The sequence below is a fragment of the Odocoileus virginianus genome, chromosome 10, assembly GCF_023699985.2.
Source record: "Odocoileus virginianus isolate 20LAN1187 ecotype Illinois chromosome 10, Ovbor_1.2, whole genome shotgun sequence".
NCBI lineage: Eukaryota > Metazoa > Chordata > Mammalia > Artiodactyla > Cervidae > Odocoileus > Odocoileus virginianus.
In genome coordinates this window covers 25,719,945-25,742,160 of record NC_069683.1, presented here as the reverse complement: position 1 = coordinate 25,742,160, position 22,216 = coordinate 25,719,945, and the positions used below count along the sequence as shown (strand labels likewise).

At 47.9% G+C, this 22,216-nt stretch overlaps 1 protein-coding gene across 9 annotated transcripts in view; it reads right to left on the bottom strand.

Annotated features, from left to right (window-relative positions):
* WT1 (WT1 transcription factor) overlaps positions 1-21,974 on the bottom strand; it is a 47,911-nt gene extending 25,937 nt beyond the window's left edge. For 2 of the 9 annotated variants that reach the window (XM_070473213.1, XM_020911284.2), the window contains exons 1-5: positions 21,521-21,959; positions 15,674-15,796; positions 15,160-15,262; positions 5,266-5,343; positions 4,189-4,239 (exon numbers count right to left, since the gene is read on the bottom strand). In XM_070473213.1, the coding sequence (XP_070329314.1) occupies positions 4,189-4,239; positions 5,266-5,343; positions 15,160-15,262; positions 15,674-15,796; positions 21,521-21,959 (794 nt within the window). Of the gene's footprint in view, positions 1-4,188; positions 4,240-5,265; positions 5,344-15,159; positions 15,263-15,673; positions 15,797-21,520 lie in introns of all 9 variants that reach the window. The other 7 variants (XM_070473218.1, XM_070473217.1, XM_020911285.2 and 4 more) reach the window with 5 other exon arrangements.
* Positions 21,975-22,216: the final 242 nt, after the last annotated feature.

Sequence of the window (22,216 nt, the reverse complement as noted above, 5' to 3'; positions counted from 1 at the left end):
CATTTGTTATAAAAAAGAAAAGGACACAAATGGGAAAAGGTCTGAAGGGTATGCGACATAATATTAACAGGAGTTTCAACGGGGCTGCTGCAGGAAGTGTTAATCTCCTTTCCTATAAAATTGGATTTTCTGTTCTATAAATGTACACGTGAATTGACTATATGCCCAAAGAGAAAAGCGGGAAGAGATGAAAAGCTAGAGTAAGGAAAGCAGCAGCAGAGAAGTGAAGTGAAGACAAAGAAACCACTGGACTAGTCCACGCTGGAAAGGAACAGGAGAGATGGGACTAAATCACAGTCCCCATCTCAATCCTGCAAACCCAGGAGAGTCCTCTGCTTTGTTCTGAGAAGTCCGGCTAATGGACTCTAGCCAAGTCCAGCACAGTTGAAATGCATAAATGTAACCATATAAAAGAAGAAATTAACAGCTTTACCCTGGGAGTGGAGGTGGAGGAGTACGCTCAGGAATGCTGATATTCCCAGAGCCGCTTCTCTCCACCTTTGTGTTTGCATCACAAGCTCCAGGAGCCCCTGAAAAGCAAGCTATCCATTTTCGAGAAGTAAATCTCTTGGACGGATACCTTCTGTTCACGGGCTGGAGAGGGAAGGTGCTGGGCTGTGTGTTGGAACTCCCAGCCAGAGAAGACAGCTATCTCTTCTGGCACAGGTTCTCAGGGATGAGACCATGTCTAGTGGGGATTCTCTCCAGATTCGACAGCCTTGGCCCTACCCAAAAACGCAGCTTTGTTTTCACCATACATCACTCATCCTGAGATCTTTCATTTTTCCTTTCAAGCATCCACAGGTCAAATACTGTGTGTTCCCAACAGTCTGAACTTCTTGGACCAGCAAAGGGGACATTCATTTTGCTCAGCACTCCTTTCACATTTCTATTGTGTTCAATTTCCCACTCCCCCTACCCAAGTCCCCAGAGAATAACTTCTTCCTTGTTTTAACAACTTGGACCACAGTCAAGGTTGATGTGTTTCTCCATTTTGCAGGATATTTTCTTCAGAAGAGACAAAACAGAGGCTGACAGAGGAGCTGGGCTTGGGAGCAGCGTTAGGAAATCAGCAGGCAGGAACACACAAAAAATGCTTCTAAAGAAATACAAAGCAGACAACAATGCAAGATGCCACACACAAAATTATTCAGAAAAGCAGACTAGTGCTGAAAAAGATTTCCCTGCAATTTTTTCTCCCAATGACCCACTTAGAAAATTTAACTTCACTCTTTGTAGGTAAGGAAAGCGGTCAGAGTTAGGAAAGTAGCTTCATAAAGTATCTTCTCTTTGACTTAAACTGAAATACAGCATTCTCCCAGTTGACGTCATAAAAGCAGCTCTGATCCCTATGGACATGCAGAGATGAAAATGACTAAAGGGAGAGGAGAGACAGGAGTAAATCAGTGGCAAGATTCTTTCCTCCCCCTTGTGTAGTCGTTCAGTCGTGTCTGATTCTTTGCGACCTCATCAACTGTAGCCTGCCAGGCTCCTCTGTCCATGGGATTTTTCAGGCGAGAATACTGGAGTGGTTGCTACTTCCTCCTCCAGGCGAACTTCCCAACCCAGGGATCCAACTTACATCTCCTGTGTCTCCCACACTGCAGGCAGATCAGGGAAGCCCCTCCTCACCCATGTTTCATGTTTTCTTCTTATCTTGCCCTTGCTCCCCCTAAAACTCTATCCCCACCCAGTATAACACTGCTCCCCAACATCTAATGGAAGATGTCTCTGTGGACTTGCTTGGGACACAAGGAAACAAGCTTATTCTTTTTTAAAAAAGTATGATTTTCAAGGAAAGAAGATGTGAACAAATATTTAGTGGGTATTAGTCTCAGGTACACAATCTTTTAATAAAAATGTGATGATGCTTCTTTCTTTTATGACTGATTTAGAAATTACATCCTTCCCCCCCCCCCCAAAACATGACTCAGACATCCAGTTTTCCTGTTACAGATCTACGATGTCACCATGACTTTTCACACCACTGATTTCAGATAGTGTCCAGACACTAGTTATGGATTAATGCAAAAATACAGTTAGTTCTCTTTGCCTTTCTTCACAGAGTATCTTTGCCCAAATTTTTCATGAACAGCCTTCTCATACCATGACAAAGGAAAACAAATTTGGTACAGAGAATAAAGACAGCTACTCAGACTATGCACCCCCTGGGGAAAAGCACTTTCTACTGGGATATTAGTTTCAATTGTATCCAGTTCTCAGCTGTTCATGGGCTTGAAGCAAAGAGCTAAGGAGCTGCTATTTTTAGAGCTAAAAGAGAGGCAATTTGTGGGTCATGATACATTAGCGAGTTGTAAAATCACAACCAGCATTTTTTAAGATGATATACAATAAAGTAGAAAACATCAGTAAGTAAAGCATGTAGTATTGTTTTGTGAAAATGTGTGTGTATGTGTGTGTTGTATACATTCGGTCTCAGTGTAAAGGTATTTTTAACTGTGGTCACAGTCTAAAAAGTTTAAGAAACTCTAATCTAGAGCCCAGGTCCTACAGTCAGACAGAAGTGGGTTCCAACATGGCTCTGACACTTACTCACTAAGTGAACTTGGTTAGGTAGCATAACCTCTCAAGCCCTCATCTGAAAAGATGTGTGTGACTACAGGATTGTCGTGAAAACAAAAGAGAAGTACATAAAGCCCTTCACATCTGGCCAAATAAGGCTCCCATCCATCTTCAGATAAATATTCAATTCCCACACAGAAGCAAACACTTAGCTGACTTCCAGTATGTGCCAAAGAGATTAAAAACCCAATGTGAGAGAAGATATTAACAAACTAGACAATTGTAACTTTTTGTTCTCCAAAGAGTTATAGTACTCTTCAATAAGACTATCTACTGGGAGTCACTTGATGCTTTTCACACAGCTCTCTGAATAAAGTATTCAAGAAGTACATTTTAATTTCAAGAATCCTTTTCCAAAATGTAAACACCAGATCAATGAAAACTCTTCTAGTTTTTGTTTCTTATACAGGATTGAACAAAACAAATTTATTCGCACTTAGCACTTCATCCTCATAGCTTCTGACTCCCTAGCAAGTGACTAATATCATGTGCCTGAAGATCGTAAAAGATACCAAGATTATATCACCAATGGAAAGACCCAGATTAAAATATATGCCAAGATTCTTTACACATAATTTTTGTAATTAAGTAAACAAAACAACCCTATATTCCATCATGAAGAAATTAAAAAAACTGAAACATACTCCTCACTTCATAATCATGTTCTATTCTTGGCATGTAGTTTGGGGAGAGTTACTGAATTCTGAGAGGAGAAGGGAGAAGAAAAGTAAGAGATTCAGAAAGAAAGGCTGGGACCAGGAAAGATAACGTAAGTTGCAAGTAGGTGGAAAGATACAATGCTGAAATTGTCATCAACCCTTGGATGGAAGTCGGGAGAGAAAAATTCCCAATCAACAGCAGGCTTTTATACTTCGGGTCTAGAGAACGAAAGTAGAGATTCGGTTAAAATAGGTGCAAAATTGGGGGCTAGGTATGGAAAGAAGGATCTAATAGTTTTAGAAGATGAAAAACAACTTTGCTGATCACCAAAGGATGATCCAAAAAACAGCACAGAACCAACAAAAGAAAGAAAGGCCAGAAGAGGGAGGCTGGTTCTGGTGTTTAAGCAGAGAAAACAAAATCAAAAGAAACAGTTACAAAAATGTCCCAGGGTTCAGGCTGTAAGGCTGGGGAAAACACAGATGTTTAGGAATTCTAAAAAGTCTCTGCAGAAAGTCTGACCATAGATTTGGGGTAAAAATTAAGCTCTCCCTGAGAGATTTAAAGGTAAATAGAGAAAAGGCAAGTTAAGTATGGCTGAAAGAGTTGACTGATGTAACAGGAATATGTGTAATACCACATATTAAATATTTTTTGAAACATTTGCCAGGAAACGAGCAGGGTTCCTAAGGCATCATTTCTTAAATTGTTTTCCAGGGGTATGCGGATGAGAAATGTCACCACCTCCATTTTTACCCACATACATATCTACAGTAAATAAGAGGAGGCAGAGAGAGAGAGAAAAAAAAATGGATCGCTTCTTCCCATCCCTGTGCACCAACTGCTGCCCTGATTACCCGTCATGTCCTAACTCCTGCATCACCCCAGCTGCCAGTCAACAAGGCCTACACCGTTTGCTTTGCCATCATCGCATCGTCCACTCACTTGCTCTGCCCTTCTGTCCATTTCACTGAGCTGGAGCTCCCAGCAGCAACTCTAGAAGAAAAGAAGAGGTGGGGATGGGGACTGGAGCGTGCCAGGCTCCAGCACGCCCAGATCCCACAATCCAATGAGAAGCCACGAAATACACAGATTCGAGGGGCCGGCTGGTCAAGAGTGCTGAACTGGGTCCCTGAACCCACTCGGGCCGACGGTGGGGGTAGGGAGTAGAAGGCCCCATGGGGAGACTGGAAAGAGCCTTTGCTTTGGAATCAGAAGTGGACTTGGAATCGCAGCTCTATCACACACAGTATGATGTGAGCTTGGGAAATTACTTAAATGTCTGAGCTTGACGAACTTCTTTATCCTAACAGTGCCTAGGAGGCATCATAATGCCATCGGGAAGATTGGATGAGGGGACCCAGATGAGTACCTGTTACACCACGAGGGCTTCGTGACTGCCGTATCCGACGGCCTATCCACTCAGATTCAAAACTAAAAATGACTTCTTTTACTGTTTAAAGCAAGTCCCACCTTGCATTTTTCATTTCCAGGTGCAAAGAATTGCCCCTACCTATGTTTGACTGCTGTGTTCTCTGTATTCTGGTTGTGTATCAAATGTGATAAAAGCCTCCTGAGGCAACCAGGTGTGCCCACATCTGACTTTGGATGGTCCAAATCACCTTCAGCTACAAGTTTAGATCTTGGACTTTGTAAACTTAAAGCATTTCTTGGGAGGATGAGGTAATGATTAACCTCGGTGATATCACAAGCAAAACATAAATATTAAACAAGGTTGAATGGACACAACTTTGAGGAACTCTAAAACATTCAATAAGGAAAGGCCATATGGAGTTTTCCCAGTATTCTCAACCCCCTCATTCTAGACAAAAACATCCCCTAACTATATTCTTAAAAATTTAATACTGAACAAAACTCATCAACTGGGAGAAGGAGGAAAGCATCTTAATTCTGTAGAGAGCCACGCCTATTCTACAACTGTGCTCTCTCCCTACAGTATAAGGACCTTGGTTCAAACAGGTGTAAGTTACTGTTGAAGGGAAACAGTAGAGAAGAACTTACCCCTTCAATGTGGCTCCTAAGTTCATCTGATTCCAGGTCATGCATTCAAGTTGGGAGGTCATCTGGTATAAATTGTCACTGTCAGGAAAACGTCCAGAGTTAGAAATTCATAGTATACAACATATATATGTGCAATTTTTTTCCCCCAAAAAAGCAATAGACTTTTAACTTTTCTTTACAGTGAAAGCGTCCACATTTTCCAGAATGGACAGAATACATGAGTCTAAAATGATTTTTATTTCATCCCACTGATCTCCACATGTCATTCACCTCACACACAGCAGAAAGGATGTGAGAACAATTTGGAAGCCTTTAAAAAACCTTAGTAGAGCAAACACTGAAGTTTCTAAAGAGGTATTAAACCTCTGAAGGGAAGAGGCTAAAGGGAGTGAAACTTTGAAAGGCAACACAGGCTGGATAGCTCAACATTAAAGTTAAAAGCCTGGAGCTGAAAGTAGAAAGACAGCAGATTAATTATTCGTGAAAAGGCCATTAACTTGTTTTAATCAAAAGGATAAGTATCATGTGGATTATGAGGGCCTGAAAAGTCAAAGAGTGATGGGTGATGGATGGTCTAATACTCAAGGATGTGACAAGCAGAAGAAAGAGGATGATAAACTCTAGATACAACTCAACGAATCATTCTCTATAAATTTTATGGTCATGGTATAAGTCAAAGGGAGTTTTTTTTCAAAGGCCCCAACCCAGACCTTTATTATATAAGGGAAAACAATGGCTGATCATTTACATTGAGACCCCAAAGGAAAACTGTATCACCATATAAACCAATCAAAAATTATTCTTTTTTCACATACAACTTTTTAAAACCATGTTTATTGCATATGTCTTAAAACACTTCTCTAAATGCATTATAGAAGAGCTGTCACATTTATTTCCTAAAATAACATTCTTCTCAAAAGTATCCTGCATGGTACAACTCAACATCTTTATTACATGCCTTTATTTTTACTAATTCATTAATTTCATATTTCAATTTCATCTCCTTCCTAGAAAACTAACATAACAACTGATCACCAGAAATCTCCTAAATAGCCAAGTTCTATTAGGGATACATTTAGTCCTGAAGTAAAATGGTAATTATGAAATTTGAGACCCGAGAGATGAATGGTTTTGTCTGGGAACGTTTGGTCTAAACACATTACAGACCATTTCCATTCCACCTTCATGGCAGGAGGGAAAGAAGGTAAGAAGCTTTCAGTATCTAACGTGTGTGATACCAGATCGCAAATTCTGGACAATCTACACCTTGTCACCGCATTCCTTTGGGCTGCTTCATCCACCCGGCAGAGGCAACACCAAAGTTTAATTAAGAGAAGGTTTTGCCAGGCCAGCCAAACTGGGAACCTGTGGAGGGGTTAGGGAAGTAACAGCATGCATCCCTTGGAATAAATGAACCTTGTGCTCTCTCTCTCAACATCGCTTGATAAATCACGGTAGAGTCCATCTGCCTCTCATAGAATGACTCTGAAAATTATTTGGAACTCCTCAGTGGCGGGTACACAGAATGAGGAGGAAATCAGATTCCAGGAGGGAATTTTACATATGAAATGTGAAGTGACTTCAAACTCCAAGTATGTGTAGTTTCATTAGTCAGCGCCTATCTGGACCCCATCATTCATCCCCATGTCCAACTGGCTATTATGCTACTACAATATACTACATATCAATGAAAAAAAAAAAAAAGATTAGTTTCTCCAGCAGCTTCTCTGTTCGCAGCAGCGGCTGGTGCTGGTCTGTGCCACTACATTTCGCAATTCCACGAATTCTTGCTGTAAGGCCAGTGTAATTAATTCCTGGAGGACCCCAATTTTTATTAGAAGTGCCAGCCTGCTGCATTTAACACAGAAGAGTTTCTTGAACTTTCTCTGGGCTGACAGTTCATTAATAAGCGGCCTCCTCCACAATCTCTACTGGTTTTTGTTCTTCTGTGCCTTTTCATCAAGCAATCCATTTATTAATCTTGCCATTAATCTCAGCCAACAGGCATTGTATTCCCCAGGCGGCTCTCTGCTTTTGTCACTGATTTTTTAAAAAATTGTTCACCAACTAAAATCACTCAGCCCTGGCTGACAATTTTCCTAGGTCCTACTGGGATTGGGATCTTTCTGAAATTATTTCATCCTTGCATAAGACTAACAACATTGTAGTTTTCAAGAGGTCTGAGAAGCAAGGTGAGTGACAGGAGTTTATACATATGGGTCAATGAGTCCCAAATATCTAACTTTATGATTCTGGAATTTTCTCACAGACTTAAAGAATAGTCCAACAGATTCCTAAAGAGAAAATAATTTTTTAAGTACATTTTCTTGGCCCCCAGAAAGCAAACCTTCTTAATTACGGAATCTATGCCTTATATACGTATCGTCCCAGTGCGGGCTTGAAAATCCTCTCTACTGCACTGTTTAATAGGTAGCCACTAGTGAGACATGGCTGTTTAGAACCTGAAATATGGAGAGTGCCACATGCTGAAATAAGAGTTGGGCTTTTGGGGTTCAATAGAGTATTTTAAAAATTTTGTGTTTCTAATTTTTTTAATGTGGCTACTGGTAAACTTCAAATTAAGTAGATGACTTGCATTATGTTTCCACTGAACAGGGTTCCTCTGTAAGTTTCAGGACCCTGAGCAAATCAGTTCAGGTCTCTGCACCTCAGTTTTCTCATCTGTTAAATGGGAATTTTAATCTCAGTCAATCTAACTTTACAGGGATGTTGTGAAGCTTTAATAATAACTCTTTCAAGACTACACAGATAACATATTTCACTTTTTCTAACCCATCAGATTTTGTAGAGTACATTCACACATCACCAATATTCCTCATGACAACTCTATGAGGCAGACATCATTATGACTGCCTATGGTCGTCATTTATCAGAGGAGGACTGAGGCTCAGAGACTTGCCCAGTGCTGACCTGCCTGATACCCCTGGTACTCCACCCTGCCCTGCTCCTTTAATGGATTCTTGTTATTATTTGAACTCTGAGCCTTGTTCTTTCACTGCTATTTAAACAACAGTAAAAACAATACAATAATAATACAGACAGGAGTCTGGAGGTGAAAGAGAATAGAGTACCAGGGTCCCAGGAGGAACCCCACTTCTGGATTTCAGTAGTCCTGATAATTGTTCAGCCTGCAAATCCTCGTAAGAGAAGGTGAAAAGGGCCAAAGGAGAAGGGCTTTGAGAAAATTCCCAAGCAAAAACCAAACAAAAGACAAGAAACCAAATAGATTTCCTGAGGCTGGCCATAGAATCAGAGCACAATTTTAACCACATCCTGCCTTCTGCTGGCCGGGGCACCTCAGCGGCTCAGTCAGTCAGCTTGGTTGGCACCGTCTTCCAACTGGACGTCAATGATAGTAATGACAATAGCTGCTGCTGGGAGAGAACAAAATGTGAATCTGAGCTAAAAATACCGGACCCAAGCTCTGATCTCTTCAAGCGATCGGTAACACCCAGCTCTCATCATGAAAACCCACAGAAAGAGGCAGCACCAGTTAAGGAACATATGACCCCTGGCAAACAGAGCATCTAATTACTAAATAACCACTGTAGGTGTCGACCACCTCATTCCCAGAGGAGATCAGATAAGCAGGTGGTTTGGCTCACAGCGACCACAGTGGTCACGTAGGCATTTCAGCTCCCCATCTAACTCTGTCTGCTCAGAAAGGAACTCTGAAACTGCCGGCTGCCAAAATATATTCCAAAAGTCATGGTGCCTTTTATATTTTCTTTTAAGTAGATCTTGAAATTAAAAAAAAAAAGTCACTGTTTTCCTATGTAAGAAATGTTTGAAGTTGGAAGCAAGGGAGAGAGGAAAGAAAACTTCTATAACTGGGATTAATGCAAGTTGGAGTAAAATAAAAGGAAGTCAGTCCTAGTAAGAAGGGGAACTTAAAAGGAAATCAGTAGTAGATCATATAGAGTTTGTTTTGGCCTGGACTGCAGGATTACTGAGTTCTCGACCTCTGCACAAAAAGAAAGGAAGAGAAAAGCTCTCTGCTGTTATCTGGACCAAAACTCCCTCACTCTTCAAATGCATGTGTAATTCAAGTATATTTTCATCTTTAAGTGTGTTTAAGTATATTCAGAAGAATGAGGTAGAAAAATCCTTGTTACCACTGGAATGGGACTGCCAAAGACTGATTAAGACCGGAGTTGCCTCTGACAGATGGTTGTTGTTGTTTACTCACCGAGTCGTGTCCAACTCTTTGTGACCCCTTGGGCTGCAGCCCACCAGACTCCTCTGTCGATGGGATTTCCCAGGCAAGAGTACTGGAGTGGGTTGCCATTTCCTTTTCCAGGGGATCTTCCCGATCCAGGGATCAAACTCACATCTCCTACACGGCAGGCCGGTTCTTTACCACTGAACCACCAAGGAAGCCCCCCGCCAGACGGTTATCAGCTGGCAAACCAGCATTTTGGTGGAAGAAAAGTCTTTCCCGGGGTGAAAAAAAAAATTCCCACTAAGAAAAAGGCACATGTAAGTGGCATCTGTGCTTAGAATTCATGTTCCCAGAGTTTTCTGTAATAGCTTTGCCCCACACTTCTACCTGATAACCAAGGCCCATGCACCGAGGCTGCAGCCAAATTTCCACGCAGACCTTTTCCTGCGTTCTTTCCTCCGAGGCGCCATGGAGGCGGCCTGTTCAATAATTTCTGCCCAGCAGGCCATGGTGAAAAATCATTTTACAGTCAATCTCTTGGTATTGTCATTTCTCTCTAGCTCACCAGTGAACCAAAGAAAAACCCACCGGGGCTTTAACTTCTATTCATAAACACTTGATCAGCACAAAAGTTGCAGGAATATTTGAAACTAGGTTTTTCCTGCTCCCTGGAGACAAGTTCAAGTCAAGCCTTTCTTTGATAACACTGCCCACCACCCTGGAAACCATTTCAGACTTTCTGCCTTCATGTCTACCTATATGGGAAATAAGTATTGTCTTCAGTGAAGCTTGTACAGCATATCAAGTATTTGTAGACATACATGTAAAAAGAGACATTATTAATTATGATTTTATTTCTTCAGGTGAGAGCTCTTCTCTGATTTAATTCTACACTGAAGGCCAACCTAAATGGCAGATCATGTACTTCCCACTGACTGAATTCCCCAGAAGCTCTATAAGCTGTTAGAAGCTTCTCTCACATGAAAGACAATCTGTTCATCCCTGGTGAATCATCACCATTCAATCAAAAATATTCAAATCAGCAACTACTGCTCCTGCATTCGAAGTTTTACCTGACAAGGGGCCAAAGGAAATGAGCATTCTCATTTAAATTGGTAGCACAGTTACTAAAAATGGATACGCAAATCTAGTAAAAGAACAAAATGAAAAGGAAACTATCATGTCTAAAAAGATTAGTGCGTGTGGCAATATTTTTCAAGCCCAGAACTCCTTTTCAAAGTAGCTGTGAGAATCAACCTCTGAAATGGGCATGGTCAAGGACTGCTGGCTTTAAGGGGCTCCACAAGCAGCGGGAACGAGAGGACTTGTAGAAGAGGATGCAAGGGAAGTGAGTGGGGAAAGTCCTGCTAGCTGCCTGTTGTAGGTCAGCATCAGGGGAAAACTGTGCTTCGTGGGGTTGGACTTCACTACTTCTGCCCCTCCTAAGAGCATGGAGGTCCCACCTTCCCTGAGGCCTTGCTCTGGGCAAGCATTGATCAGGGTGGCCCTGGAAGCTGTTGCTCCCCCTGGGTCTAGATGGATGAAGAGAAAGGTCTCTGCGCTTTCAGCCTGTTTCTTTAGGAGCCTGACTGCACTTCAGTAGTTCACACTACTGGTAAAGGCAAAACTGGAGGAGTCTGGAGTTTGAAAGACGGAGGCTTTGTAAGTTAAAGACTTTTTGGAGTGAAAGCTCAAGTTAGCTCTTACAATACTCACTGATGAAAATACTGCCTCTGATCCACAGAGCGATTTTGATTGAAAACTATGGGTGAAATGAAAGGATCAAGGGGTTTCTTTCACAGATGTGAGGAATAAAGACCTTCCTCGAGCAAGACCTAGAGCAGACAGCACCTTTGGAAAGGAAAGGGCCCTTAAGCATCAGGACAGGCAGCTGGGGGCAGGGAGAGAGGATGGATGCCAGAGCCTCACACCTCTTCTGTCCCATATTGTGTCTCACCAAGCAAATTCACCTCCAAGGGCCTCAGTTTCCTCCCCTGCAAAATGGGGGTGATAACCTACTGCCTATCTCAAAGAGCTTCAGATTAAATGTAAGATTAAATGCTTAGAATGGTTTCGGGAGGTAATAAGCTTATGTAAGCATTTGCTCTTATCAATTATTAACAAAGGTGCTATATAAGGGGAATATTTCAGGTGGAGGACAGTGAGTGACCTGGAATCCCTTTGGGCTTTAAAGACAGACACTGAGAATCCAATCCAAGTTCTGATTCTCACTGCTAGGTAACTTGAGCAAGTTACTTTGAGTCTCTGAATCTATCTCTTCTTCAGCAGAGTGGGGATTGGAGTACCGACCTCAAAGGTAATCAGAAGAATTAAATGACTCAGTTGAGCAAAGCATGTAGCACACTATGCCACAGCATAAAATATGCAATAAAGCCCAGTGATTATGTAATCAGGGCTCGAGCTTTCACCCAGCTTTGATCGCTGGGCTCTAGAAGGGCTGAAATCTGGCTCCAGAATCCTTAGTGACCTTCAGAAGAAACTCTGCCCACCTGCAATATGTGGAGTGAGGCGGGCAGAGAAGGATGGAGAAAACCATCTCTTAACACTTTCCATAAGTAGACTGGGGTCATTTTTTGTTCACTACTCATCACATCTGTATACAGCTGTACCTTCCTCAGATCTGTTACCTGAAAGAGAGGAGTCACTTTACAGTTCTCTCCTAATGAGAATTTTGAGAATTTTCTCAAAGCAAATTCACATTGTGCAGTGTTTATTTAATGTCAGTGTATATACCAAATACACTAACCCCAGACTAAATCCAAGACTGGGGAGACAGAAGCAGCTTTGGAAGGGCAGGGCAAAGAGTCCTGGCAGGCTGCCTTAGCAAGTGCAACAAGGAAAACAAAATACAAATTCAAAAAATACAAGCAAGCCTTTCCCAGGAGGTCCCAATTTTAGACAGAAAAGGGAACAGAGCCAGGGACCAGCAGAAGAACCACTGAATATCTAAGTGATTAAAGTTTAGTTGTATTTCCTATGTTTTTCAAAAACTGTGTTCACAAAAGCATTTAAATGACCTTTCAAACTTTTTTTTAGAAGTAGGAAAGAAGGAAATGACACAACAGTAGTAATGGGGATGCACATATCCTAAAACATTCCTACACCTGTACATCATCATTACTGCAGGGGAAGTACCTGATTTTTGAAAGGTGATTAGAAATGTTGTGAATTTAGGGTGAATGGAGCTTCAAAGACTCAGGCAGCAACAACTTCAAGGGAGCAAACTTTTCCTACAGGGGTCACAAAGTTTTTTTCAGGAGTTGTTATTACTTGGAAATTTTTCTATAACAAGAGAAAATGGTATTTTTATGACATTCATACAAAAGTCAGCAAAGAAGTTCCAATTATGTAGAAAGAAGAAAGGGATAAGCAAATAACTCTGAAAGATGAACCTGACAAGAGTGCTTTATACAGCAGCCAGTTAGAAGATGGATTAGAAAATGTGAAATTTTTATGTATAAAATGCAATCCAAGTGACTTTTCCTACTTTCATAGCAACCACAAATTCAGCCGTAAGTCAAAATCCACCACAGGGACTCAGTTTGGAGAATTGCTGTTAAGCCAGAGGTTGTGATCACTTTATCCCTGACTCCTTTCTAGGCTGTTCAGTCCCTTCTTAGAGACCCACAGGGTGAACTTAGGCTTGGAAGAGAGGGGAGTAAGAAATGTGGGTAGCTGTGTCACTACTGAACCAGACTCCAAAGCCCCCAAGTCCTCAACCTCCAAGGAGGTATCCCAGCCCATTTAAACAGCACCCATTCCAGCATCAAGGTCTTCCTCTGAGTGGGGTGAAGCATCAACCAAGAGCCGAGGAGGAAGGACTGGGCCAAGGTCATCCGACCAGGAACCACTTCAAAGCCCGCCCCACCTCAAGGCTAGAATAAGAGCAATGCCAATCTGGAAACAGGCAGAAGCAGCTCCTTACAAAAGGAGCAATGATCCCACCATCTCAGTTTTGCTCGGGGAGATGGTTCACAACAGAAATTTCAGATTCTGCACCCATTCCAGTGAGCTGAACCATGGCTGCCAGGAGCAGATCCCTGGGCCTGCTGTACCAAGAACAGAACTGGTTCTACCAGCTCGGGAGGGAGACAGGAGGGTGAGAAGGTGTGATCATTCAATCTCTATCTGGGCAAGTGTCAGTAGCTCAGTCGTGTCCTGATTCTTTGCAACCCAATGGACTGTAGCCCACAAGACTCCTCTGTCCCTGGGATTCTCCAGGCAAGAATAGTGGAGTGGGTTGCCATGCCCTTCTCCAGGACATCTTCTTGAACCTGGGCAAACTGCATGCTTTTTTTTTTTCCACTGCCCTCTCTCTCTTTTAAAAAAAAATCTAGTGGAGGTGGGGCATAAAGAGATAAAAAAAAAAAAAAAAAAAAAAACGTGATCTTGAATCCAAGATCAGATTAGATATGCCGGATTTCCCCAGCCAAAAGGAAAGGTTTCCGAAGTCTGTGTACTCCAGGCCTAGAGAAGTAGGTGGGCTGGACTCTGTCCCTCCCCAGGATGGGAGAATCAGACCAGTGTCCTAGGCTCGGCTTCCTAAACACTCCGGGGCGTTGGGGTTGGGATGAGCCGCTGCGAGCTCGGAAACGAAGACCCCTTCCCCTCCTCCACCTGTGGGGCTGGAGGGCCCCTAAGCCCGGCCATTCCTTCCACCAATCTCCCAGGGCAGGCGCTTTTCCTTCCTTCATTACCTCACTACCTCCTTCCCTTGACGTCAGCCCCGGGTCTTCCAACGGAGGGGAGGGAAGATGGAGATGAGTCTGGGGCAGTCGGTATCAGGATCCCCGCAGCACCGGGTCGGGGGTAAGGGTGGAAAATGAGGTAATGCACGCCCAATCCCCGGACTCAAAAGGCCGCGAGCGGCCACTTCCCTCCCGGCTCCAGCGGGTGTAGTTACTAGGCAACCCTATCGGCGACGCGGGATGCCGGCCAAGTTCACCCAAAGTTGAAGAATAAATTTGGGGGAAGAGAAGGTGGAGGGTGGAGCAAACGCCGAGGAGGCACGAGGGGCAGGAAAAGAGCTTAGAGGGAGAAGCTGGTTTTCCGCCTCCCGGGAACAGGAAGAAGGGCGGGCGCGGACTGGAGCTGTCTCTCCGGAGGCACCGCAGCCGCCGGCCTGCAATCCCGCACCCGAAAAGCGCCGGGGCAGCGGGGCGCTGGGGAAGACGCCCCCAGGGCGCTGCTGCACCCGAGACTCTGGGGGACTGGGGTGGGGAGAAGGGGGTGGCCCGAATGTACGCGCCCTCGAACTGATCCCAGAGAAGGCTGGCGAGTGTGTCCAGCGCGCGAGGAGGGGCTGGAAAAGGGAGACAAACTGGGTGACTGGGTCGAAGTGGACCCCGTGTTTAATCCTTGATCCCCAGGAGGCTGAAGTCCTCCTAGCAAAGAGCCCTTAACAACAACAACAACACATCCTCAAAGCTCCGCTTTTCAGCGGCAAACAGTAACAGCCCTCATTGATATTCAAAGACAGACCGCCGGGAGACCAGGAAACCTACGACTTTCAGATAGGAGCCAAGTAATGGGCTTTAATTTGCTCCAAGGAGCCCAGTGGGTTCGAGGCGCCCATGGCCTCCAGGACTCGCAGGCGGGGCCGCCCGGCGGCGGACACTCCAGGGCCCGCCTGCTCGAGCACCGCCTCCGGGGTCGCAGGGACCCAGACCCGGTGCGGAGCGCCTTCCTACCTGCTGTAGGGCGTCCTCAGCAGCAGGGCCTGGCTGCCTGTGCAGCTGTCGGTGGGCGTGTGGCAGCCGTAGACTGGGGGCGGCACGGAGTACTGCTGCTCCCCTGCAGAGAGCCAGGAGAGCGGGGTGAGCGGGCGCTGAGGGCCTTGGGTGTGGGGCCGCGGGCGGGGACTGGGCCCCAGGTTGTGCAGGGCGCACGGGGGCCCGGATGCCCGGGCCGTGCCGAGAGACGGGCGTCCAGATCACAGTGAGCTAAGCTCCCTTTACCTTCTTGTAAGCAGTCACCGCACAGAACACCGAAAAGACCCTCTGGACATTCGCAGTCCCGTCGGAGTAGAGCTAACATACTTGGGATTGGGGGAAAACAATCTTTTCTTTTGCGATTAGGCTATTTCTAAAATTCTTCTAGCTGTCCTCTTCCCCCTTCCCCAGTTTGCTGTGGGTTGGAAATTCCTGGGGAGGCAGGGGTGGCATGGAAGAAGGGGAGAAGGCCCCCACCCCCACCCCGGCTTACCCAGCGAGCCCTGCTGGCCCATGGGGTCCTCGTGCTTGAAGGAGTGGTTGGGGAACTGCGCCGCGTGGTGCGAGGGCGTGTGACCGTAGCTGGGCGTCCCGTCGAAGGTTACCGTGCTGTATCCTGCGGGCGAGGCCGAGAGAGAAACAGCGTCAGCGGGGAGTCACGGACCCCGTGAACCAGAAACCCGGCGAGGAGCGCCCAGTCCCGCATTCGGATCCCGCGCCAATCAGCCCCCAGGGAAGCCGGGCCCAGTGTGACCTCGGGACATGCTCCCCGGCCTTTCCCGAGTAACACCCAGACCTCCTCAGAGTTTCCCAATTTATTTACGCCCTTGTCTTTCACGGCGTCCGCGGCTTCTACACCGAACCTCGCCAGTATGAAAACTTTCAAACGCTCGGCGGAGAAAGTCGTTCTCCCCCCAAAACAAAACAGCGCGGTTCTCGCGCAGGGGCAGCGGCGGGCGACCGAAATGGATCTGCTCGGCTGACCCGGCGCTGACTCGGAGCCGTAAATCAGAGGCCCGCGCACCAACTTTCATTAATTACTCGGGGCCAGTTAAATGGCCTGGGCTTTAAATGGGGGAAGAGTAATTACTGAGTAATGTTATCTGTCTGAGGCTGCGCGACCCGACACCACTGACACCCAAAGCCCTTGGGAAAGCTGCTGAGGAGAAAAAAAAGGAAAGGGCCTTTCAAGTTGGGCCCGCGGGCCTCGACCCTGCGCCTTCCCCCGTCCTTCCTCGGATCAGCCCTGCGGATCGGACTGTGACCATCACCGCAGGGGCCGACTTGCTTGCGTCCCAGGCCGGGAAACCTGTTTCCGAGCGTGCCTGAGAGTGTACCTCCCTTTCCCGACAGGATACGCACGGGGATCGATGCCTCAGTTTCCCTACCGGGAAACCGAAGGCACTGTCGCGGCATTCTTCCCCAGCTCTCCGAAGGTGGGGGTGGGGTGGGGAACACGTGTTGGTGGTTGAAAAAACGTAGTCTCCTTCTGTGATTACTGTCACCAAAGTACTTGAAACATTTACCCCACTGGTTTCTGCAAAACTGTAGCTACCTCTGGGGAAAAAGCATCCTCCAGCTAAGATAAAGATCAGTTCTGAGTCCTGAACCCAATGATCGAGTCCCTTCCTGTGCGCAGGCTCCGTAGTCTCTGAACTGAGGTCCTGGTCAAAGGAGGAATCATATTAGTCCAGAAGCTCACATCGGCTCCCTGCAGGGCCACTGGGCTGAACCCAGTCCCCCTACCCCGCCCTCGCTGGGCCCCGCCTCTTGCACTGAGCTGAGCCTCCAACCACCACCACCCCCTCCTCGATTCTTGGGAGTGGGGTGAGTCAAACAACCCCCATTCTCCAACTCTTGCCCCAGGCATAATCAGGGCTCTAAAACAAACGTTCCTGAAGACTTAGATTGAACAGTGAAAGGTAATACCCACGTCTTTTAAACGCCCCCCCCCCCAAAAAAAAACAAAAACAAAAACCAAGCTTCTACAGTCCACCTCGGGGAATGTGGTCTGTTTTGAGTGGAAGGGAGGCTTGGAGCAGGTCTTAATAAACGAATTTTACAAGTCCGTCGTACCAATTGGCGCCACAGGTTGACAACTTAAGAAGCCACCTGCTTTAGCAATTTGCATGACCCCAGAGGCCTCTATTTCTGGCCTGCTAAGTGGGCAAAGATAACCGCCGGCCTGCTAGCTGTCCGGGTGCGCACGCTGGGGCTTCCAGGCACTTCCTTCTGGGAACGGAGGCCGCGCTGTTTGAGGCCTACCAATCCTCTGACAAGCGAAATTTGGCTCGGAGCGCCCAGTTTTGCAAGGGGAAGGCCGAATTTTCAAAGAACTGTTTTTTATTTTTTTTTTTTAAATATCAAGTTGGTTTTATTTTTTTTTTCCATTTATTTTTATTATTTACATGTATTCCCCATCCTGGTCCCCCTCCCACCTCCCTCTCCACCCAATCCCTCTGGGTCTTCCCAGTGCACCAGGCCCGAGCACTTGTCTCATGCACCCAGCCTGGGCTGGTGATCTGTTTCACCCTTTTTTAAATAAAGAGGAGAAACAGGAGCGACAAAAAAGTCGTCTCTAGACGGAGCCTTCTCCATTCCAGAGCCGGCGGCCGGAGCATCGTGCTGTCCCCGGAGGCGGCCCCGCCAAAGTTGCGGGAGGCCGCTCCTGCGCGGATCGCCTCGAATCCGCGCCCCGCGAGGCTCCCAAGGCCCCCCTTCCCGGAGCGGGGGTGCACCTCGGTGAAAGCGCCCTCGTAGAGGAGGGGAGAAGGCCCTTTAAATTAGAAGCTTATCCGATGCGGGACTGATTAGAGCGCGTGGTCCCGGGGCCTTGCACTGAGCCCAGCGCGGAGGCGGGGGCCGGGGGAGGGACAGCTGCCGGCCAAAGGGGACAGCGTGTTCAAAGATTCCTTGTATTGTTACAGGCCTTAGAGGGAGAGGCTCCAGAGGCCAAGGTAGCGCCTTTCCCACGGCAGTGCAACCTTGACCGCGTGGAGCAGCGACACCCGCTTTGCGCTTCTCTCCCCCGCCCGCCGCAGCGGAGGAGTCCGGGAACAGACTGGCCGGGCCAGGCTCCCGTGGGAGCTGACGGGTGGAGGGGACAGCGGGCTCAATCAGGAAAGTGGTCCCAAGGGCTAAAAATGATGGCTCCGCAGCCGCGGAAGCGGCAGCGTACGGGGAAGGCTATCTCGCAACGAAATACCCTCTCCAAAGCGACCCGAAGGGGGCGCCCTTGGCCCCAGGGCTGTCTGGTGCCCCAGTGGGACACTAGGTGGCCAGGTGATAACCAGGTATCCTCCAGGGATAGGATTCTGTGCTCCAGTGAGGCTGGGGAAATCGCTCAGACTCTCAAGCAGTCTTCCTTTTCCCTTCCCAAACTTCGCACTTAGTTTGGGAATGCAAGTCCTCCCCCTCCTGACAAATCCCCCACCAGTCACACACAGACTACAGTGGGGTCAGTGCCGTCCAGCAGGGAAGAGGAAATCCATCTCAACAGGGGGGCAAAGATCCCTAGAAGCGAAGGTTGAAATAGCCTAGAACGGTCTGGGTTTGAGCCCAAGTTTTGCCAGAGAGAGATCTGGACACATCTCTTAAAGGGTCTAGATTTCCTCCAGTATCAGGCTGTGAGTGTCTTGCAAAGGCTGAGACATTCTGTCTTAACATTCAGTTTCCAGTGCCTGGCACAGAATAAGTGCTCAATAAATGTTTCTTGAATGAGTATTTAGAAGCAAAATTAGAATACTGGGTATAATATTTAAGAAACTCGAAAAAAAACCAACAGAGGTATGATACCTTGGAGTGGGGGGAGATGCAAGAATGCCAGCAATTGTCTCCTCCCCTGAGCCATTGAAGGTTGCCCTGCCTAGAGACTGGGATCCAGAATCTTGACTCCTCTCCCCTGGAACTGGCCTTGGCCAGCTGATGGGCTGTGGGGAAGGAACTCTTGCCCTTGCTTTCCCCAACTCAAGCCTCCCGCCAAGAGGGAGAGGAGGGGGAGCTGGGGGAGCTGCAGGAAGCCCAGAAATCAAGAGAATAAATCTGAAATCTCAGGGCCCAATCTGGTTGCCAACACCAGGAATGAGCCACGAGTGGCTTCTGACATCCCATCCCAGCTCCCAGCTGCCAAGTGACTCACAGAGACTGGGCAAGCGTGACCCCTTATGTTTTTATCACAAGAGAAAACCTAAGCCTAAAGACAGGAACCAGCTTACAGGCTGTGGCCTGGGTCTGTGGCCTCTCTCCTGAGTAATTTCCCAGGAAGTTGGGGGGGGGGGGTTCCTTTACCTATTTATTAGTTGTGGTCCCCAGCTCCCAAGCCCCTTTTCTCTTTGACATCCCAGGCCTATCCTCTAGAGAGAAATTGAGATTTTTTTTTTTCCCCTTATGTGTAGTGCACACTGGCTAGGAAGCCCACAGTCTCAACCCTGAGACTTGAGTTGATGGAATTCTGGGCATCAGATGACCCTGTAAAAGTTTGGACACAAGAATCCAAGCAAAGCCACAGAGTCCTAGTTCTAAAAACCCTATAGAACCTAGATGGACTCAAAATGATAATGGTGTTTGCACATGGGGTACTTAGATCAAATGGTTTCTAAGGTGTCTTCAAATAGCACACTGCCAAACAGAGACTCACTCACCTCATACACCTGCCTGCCAGTCTTGCCCTTTTAGGTCCAACCAAGTTTAGGTGGCTGCTGCCTTCTGTGTTTAGAACCCGGGTGGGGGGCGGGGGGCGGACTTCTGTGGCATAGAACTTCAAACCAGAGTCAGACATCAGGTTGGGCATCTGGGCTCTCTTACAAGATAGAGAAACTGAGATCTGGAGATTTACCAAAGGTAACACCAACGTGCTAATTAGAGGTGGAACGATCAGAGAACAAGAATCTGCAATCGTCACTGAGCTGTTCCAATACTCCTTGAGTTCCAAACACTAGTTTTCCTTTATGAAAGATTTAGACTGGAGGGACCTCATGGGTGGGTTTGAGGTTTTCCACAGGACATGGATCCCAGATTCCCCGAACGAAGGGAGGAGGGTGGTTTCGATTTCGCCAGGGCTTCTGGCGGGCTAGGTGCTCTCGGCTGGGTGTGAATGGGGTCGCGCGTATGAAGATACGCATTTAGAACTTGCGCGCCAAGGCGGGAAGAACACCGCCCTTCTTCCGCGCTCCTTGGGCGCCCCAGCACCTCCTGCAAACAGTACGCACTCTCTGCTCCCAATTCATGCATTCCAGAAACAGACTAGTCCTAGGCCCGAGCGAATTTTTGCTCTAGGAAAAGCATCCGCCCCTGCGTTTTAAAAGCATTTCCTAAAACATTGAATCAACCAGAATTGGTTTAGGTTCACAACAGCGCAGAAGTCTAATAAACAAAATAAAATGCATAAGTCGGCGTGATTGATTCTGCTTTGGTCCCTGAGAAAAAGCGGATGACGGCTCAAAATGAGAAAACCAAGACTGTGTCCCTTGCTGTACGAGGACTGAAAACGGAAAATAAAACTTTCTTTGTTTTAACTTTCAAGTCTTGCAAGAATCTTTCTCCAGCTACGACCCGGGTTCAACGACGAGGAGGCGCCTGAGGCGGACTGGAAGGAAGCCGGCGCTCTGGCCTCATTTCACCCGCCTGTGGTAGGACCCCGTCGCGCAGAGTTTGGAATCGGATAAACGGGGTTCTCCAGCCCTGGAGCCCGCGTGGCCGCACCTGAGCTGGTACCCAGGAGCTATCCACTTCTACACTACTATACACTGGAGCCAAACGCAAACGGGCACATGGATCCAGGAAAGCCACTATTTTGTCTCCAGCTCATTCATTCACTTATTCTAGGGCTTCAAGGTACTTATGGTGCCTCTATTAGGGCCAGAGGAGCTCCTGGCATTTTTGGCGGGCAGACGCAGCAAGGGCTGCTCACCACGCGCTGGTCCCACTCTGAATCCAGGGTCTTAAAACGCCAATGCTTGCAGACGTTTGGTGGTGCCTTAGGCGACAAAACCTCTTCCCGAGGCAGAGCCAGGCACTGCACCGGTTCCCGGTTCCCATCCCCACGGGGAGTAGTAGCCTGATAATTTCCTGGGGTCCAAGGGCCCCAGATGACCTCCCGGCTCAAGCGAAGGGTCCGGTTCCCCGCCCTGGAGGATGTCAGGAACCCACGCTGTGGACTTCCTCCTTTCCCTGGGCCTCCTGTCTGCCCCAGCTGCGGCTTCCTCTACCCTTAACAGTCCTTCGGGAGACGACCGGGTAAGAGCTGTGGTCAGGGAAGGGGTAGGACCGGGGAGTGCCCGCGCGCGGTCACAACCCAGCCGCCACCGCCCCGCGTGTAGGGGGCGCTCCCCAGCCCGCTTACCCTGGTTGCGAATAGCGGGCTGGCTCTCGAGGCAGCTGGGCAGGTAGGGCGCGTTGGGGAACATTCTGGCCTGGCCGGACGACGCCTGGCTGGGCGGAGGAGGACCGAAGGGTCCGTAGCGACAAGCTCCAGCCGTGCCGGTAAACTGGCCCGAGAAGTGGACGGTGAAGGCGCTCAAGCACTGCTCCTCGTGCGGCTCCGCGCCTCCCCAGCTCGGCTCCTGTTTGATGAAGGAGTGAGGCGGCGGTGGGGGTGGCGGCGGAGCCGGCGGCGGCGCAGGACCGCCCAAGGACCCGTAAGCCGAGGCGCCCGGGGGCGCAAAGTCCAGCACCGGCGCCCACTGCGCCGCGCCGCTCACGGGCAGGGCGCAACCGCCGCCGCCGCCCAGCGAGGGTACGGCCGGCAGCAGCGCGTTCAGGTCCCGCACGTCGGAGCCCATCTGCTGTGGCTCAACCCCGGACGCTCCGCGGCCCCTCCGGCTTTGCAGACGCTCGGCGCTCGACTCCGCCGCGCCTAACTTGGCCCAGATGCCTTCCGGAGCCCGGAACCCCGGCAGCTGGGGCTGCTGAAGGCACCCAGGCGCGGGCCGGAGCGTGTGCGAAGACGCCGGCTCCGGGGCACACGTGGACGCCGGCTCTTGCCGCAGGAGGAAGTCCAGGATCGCGGCGAGGAGGCGGCGGGGCCCCGGCTCCTGGG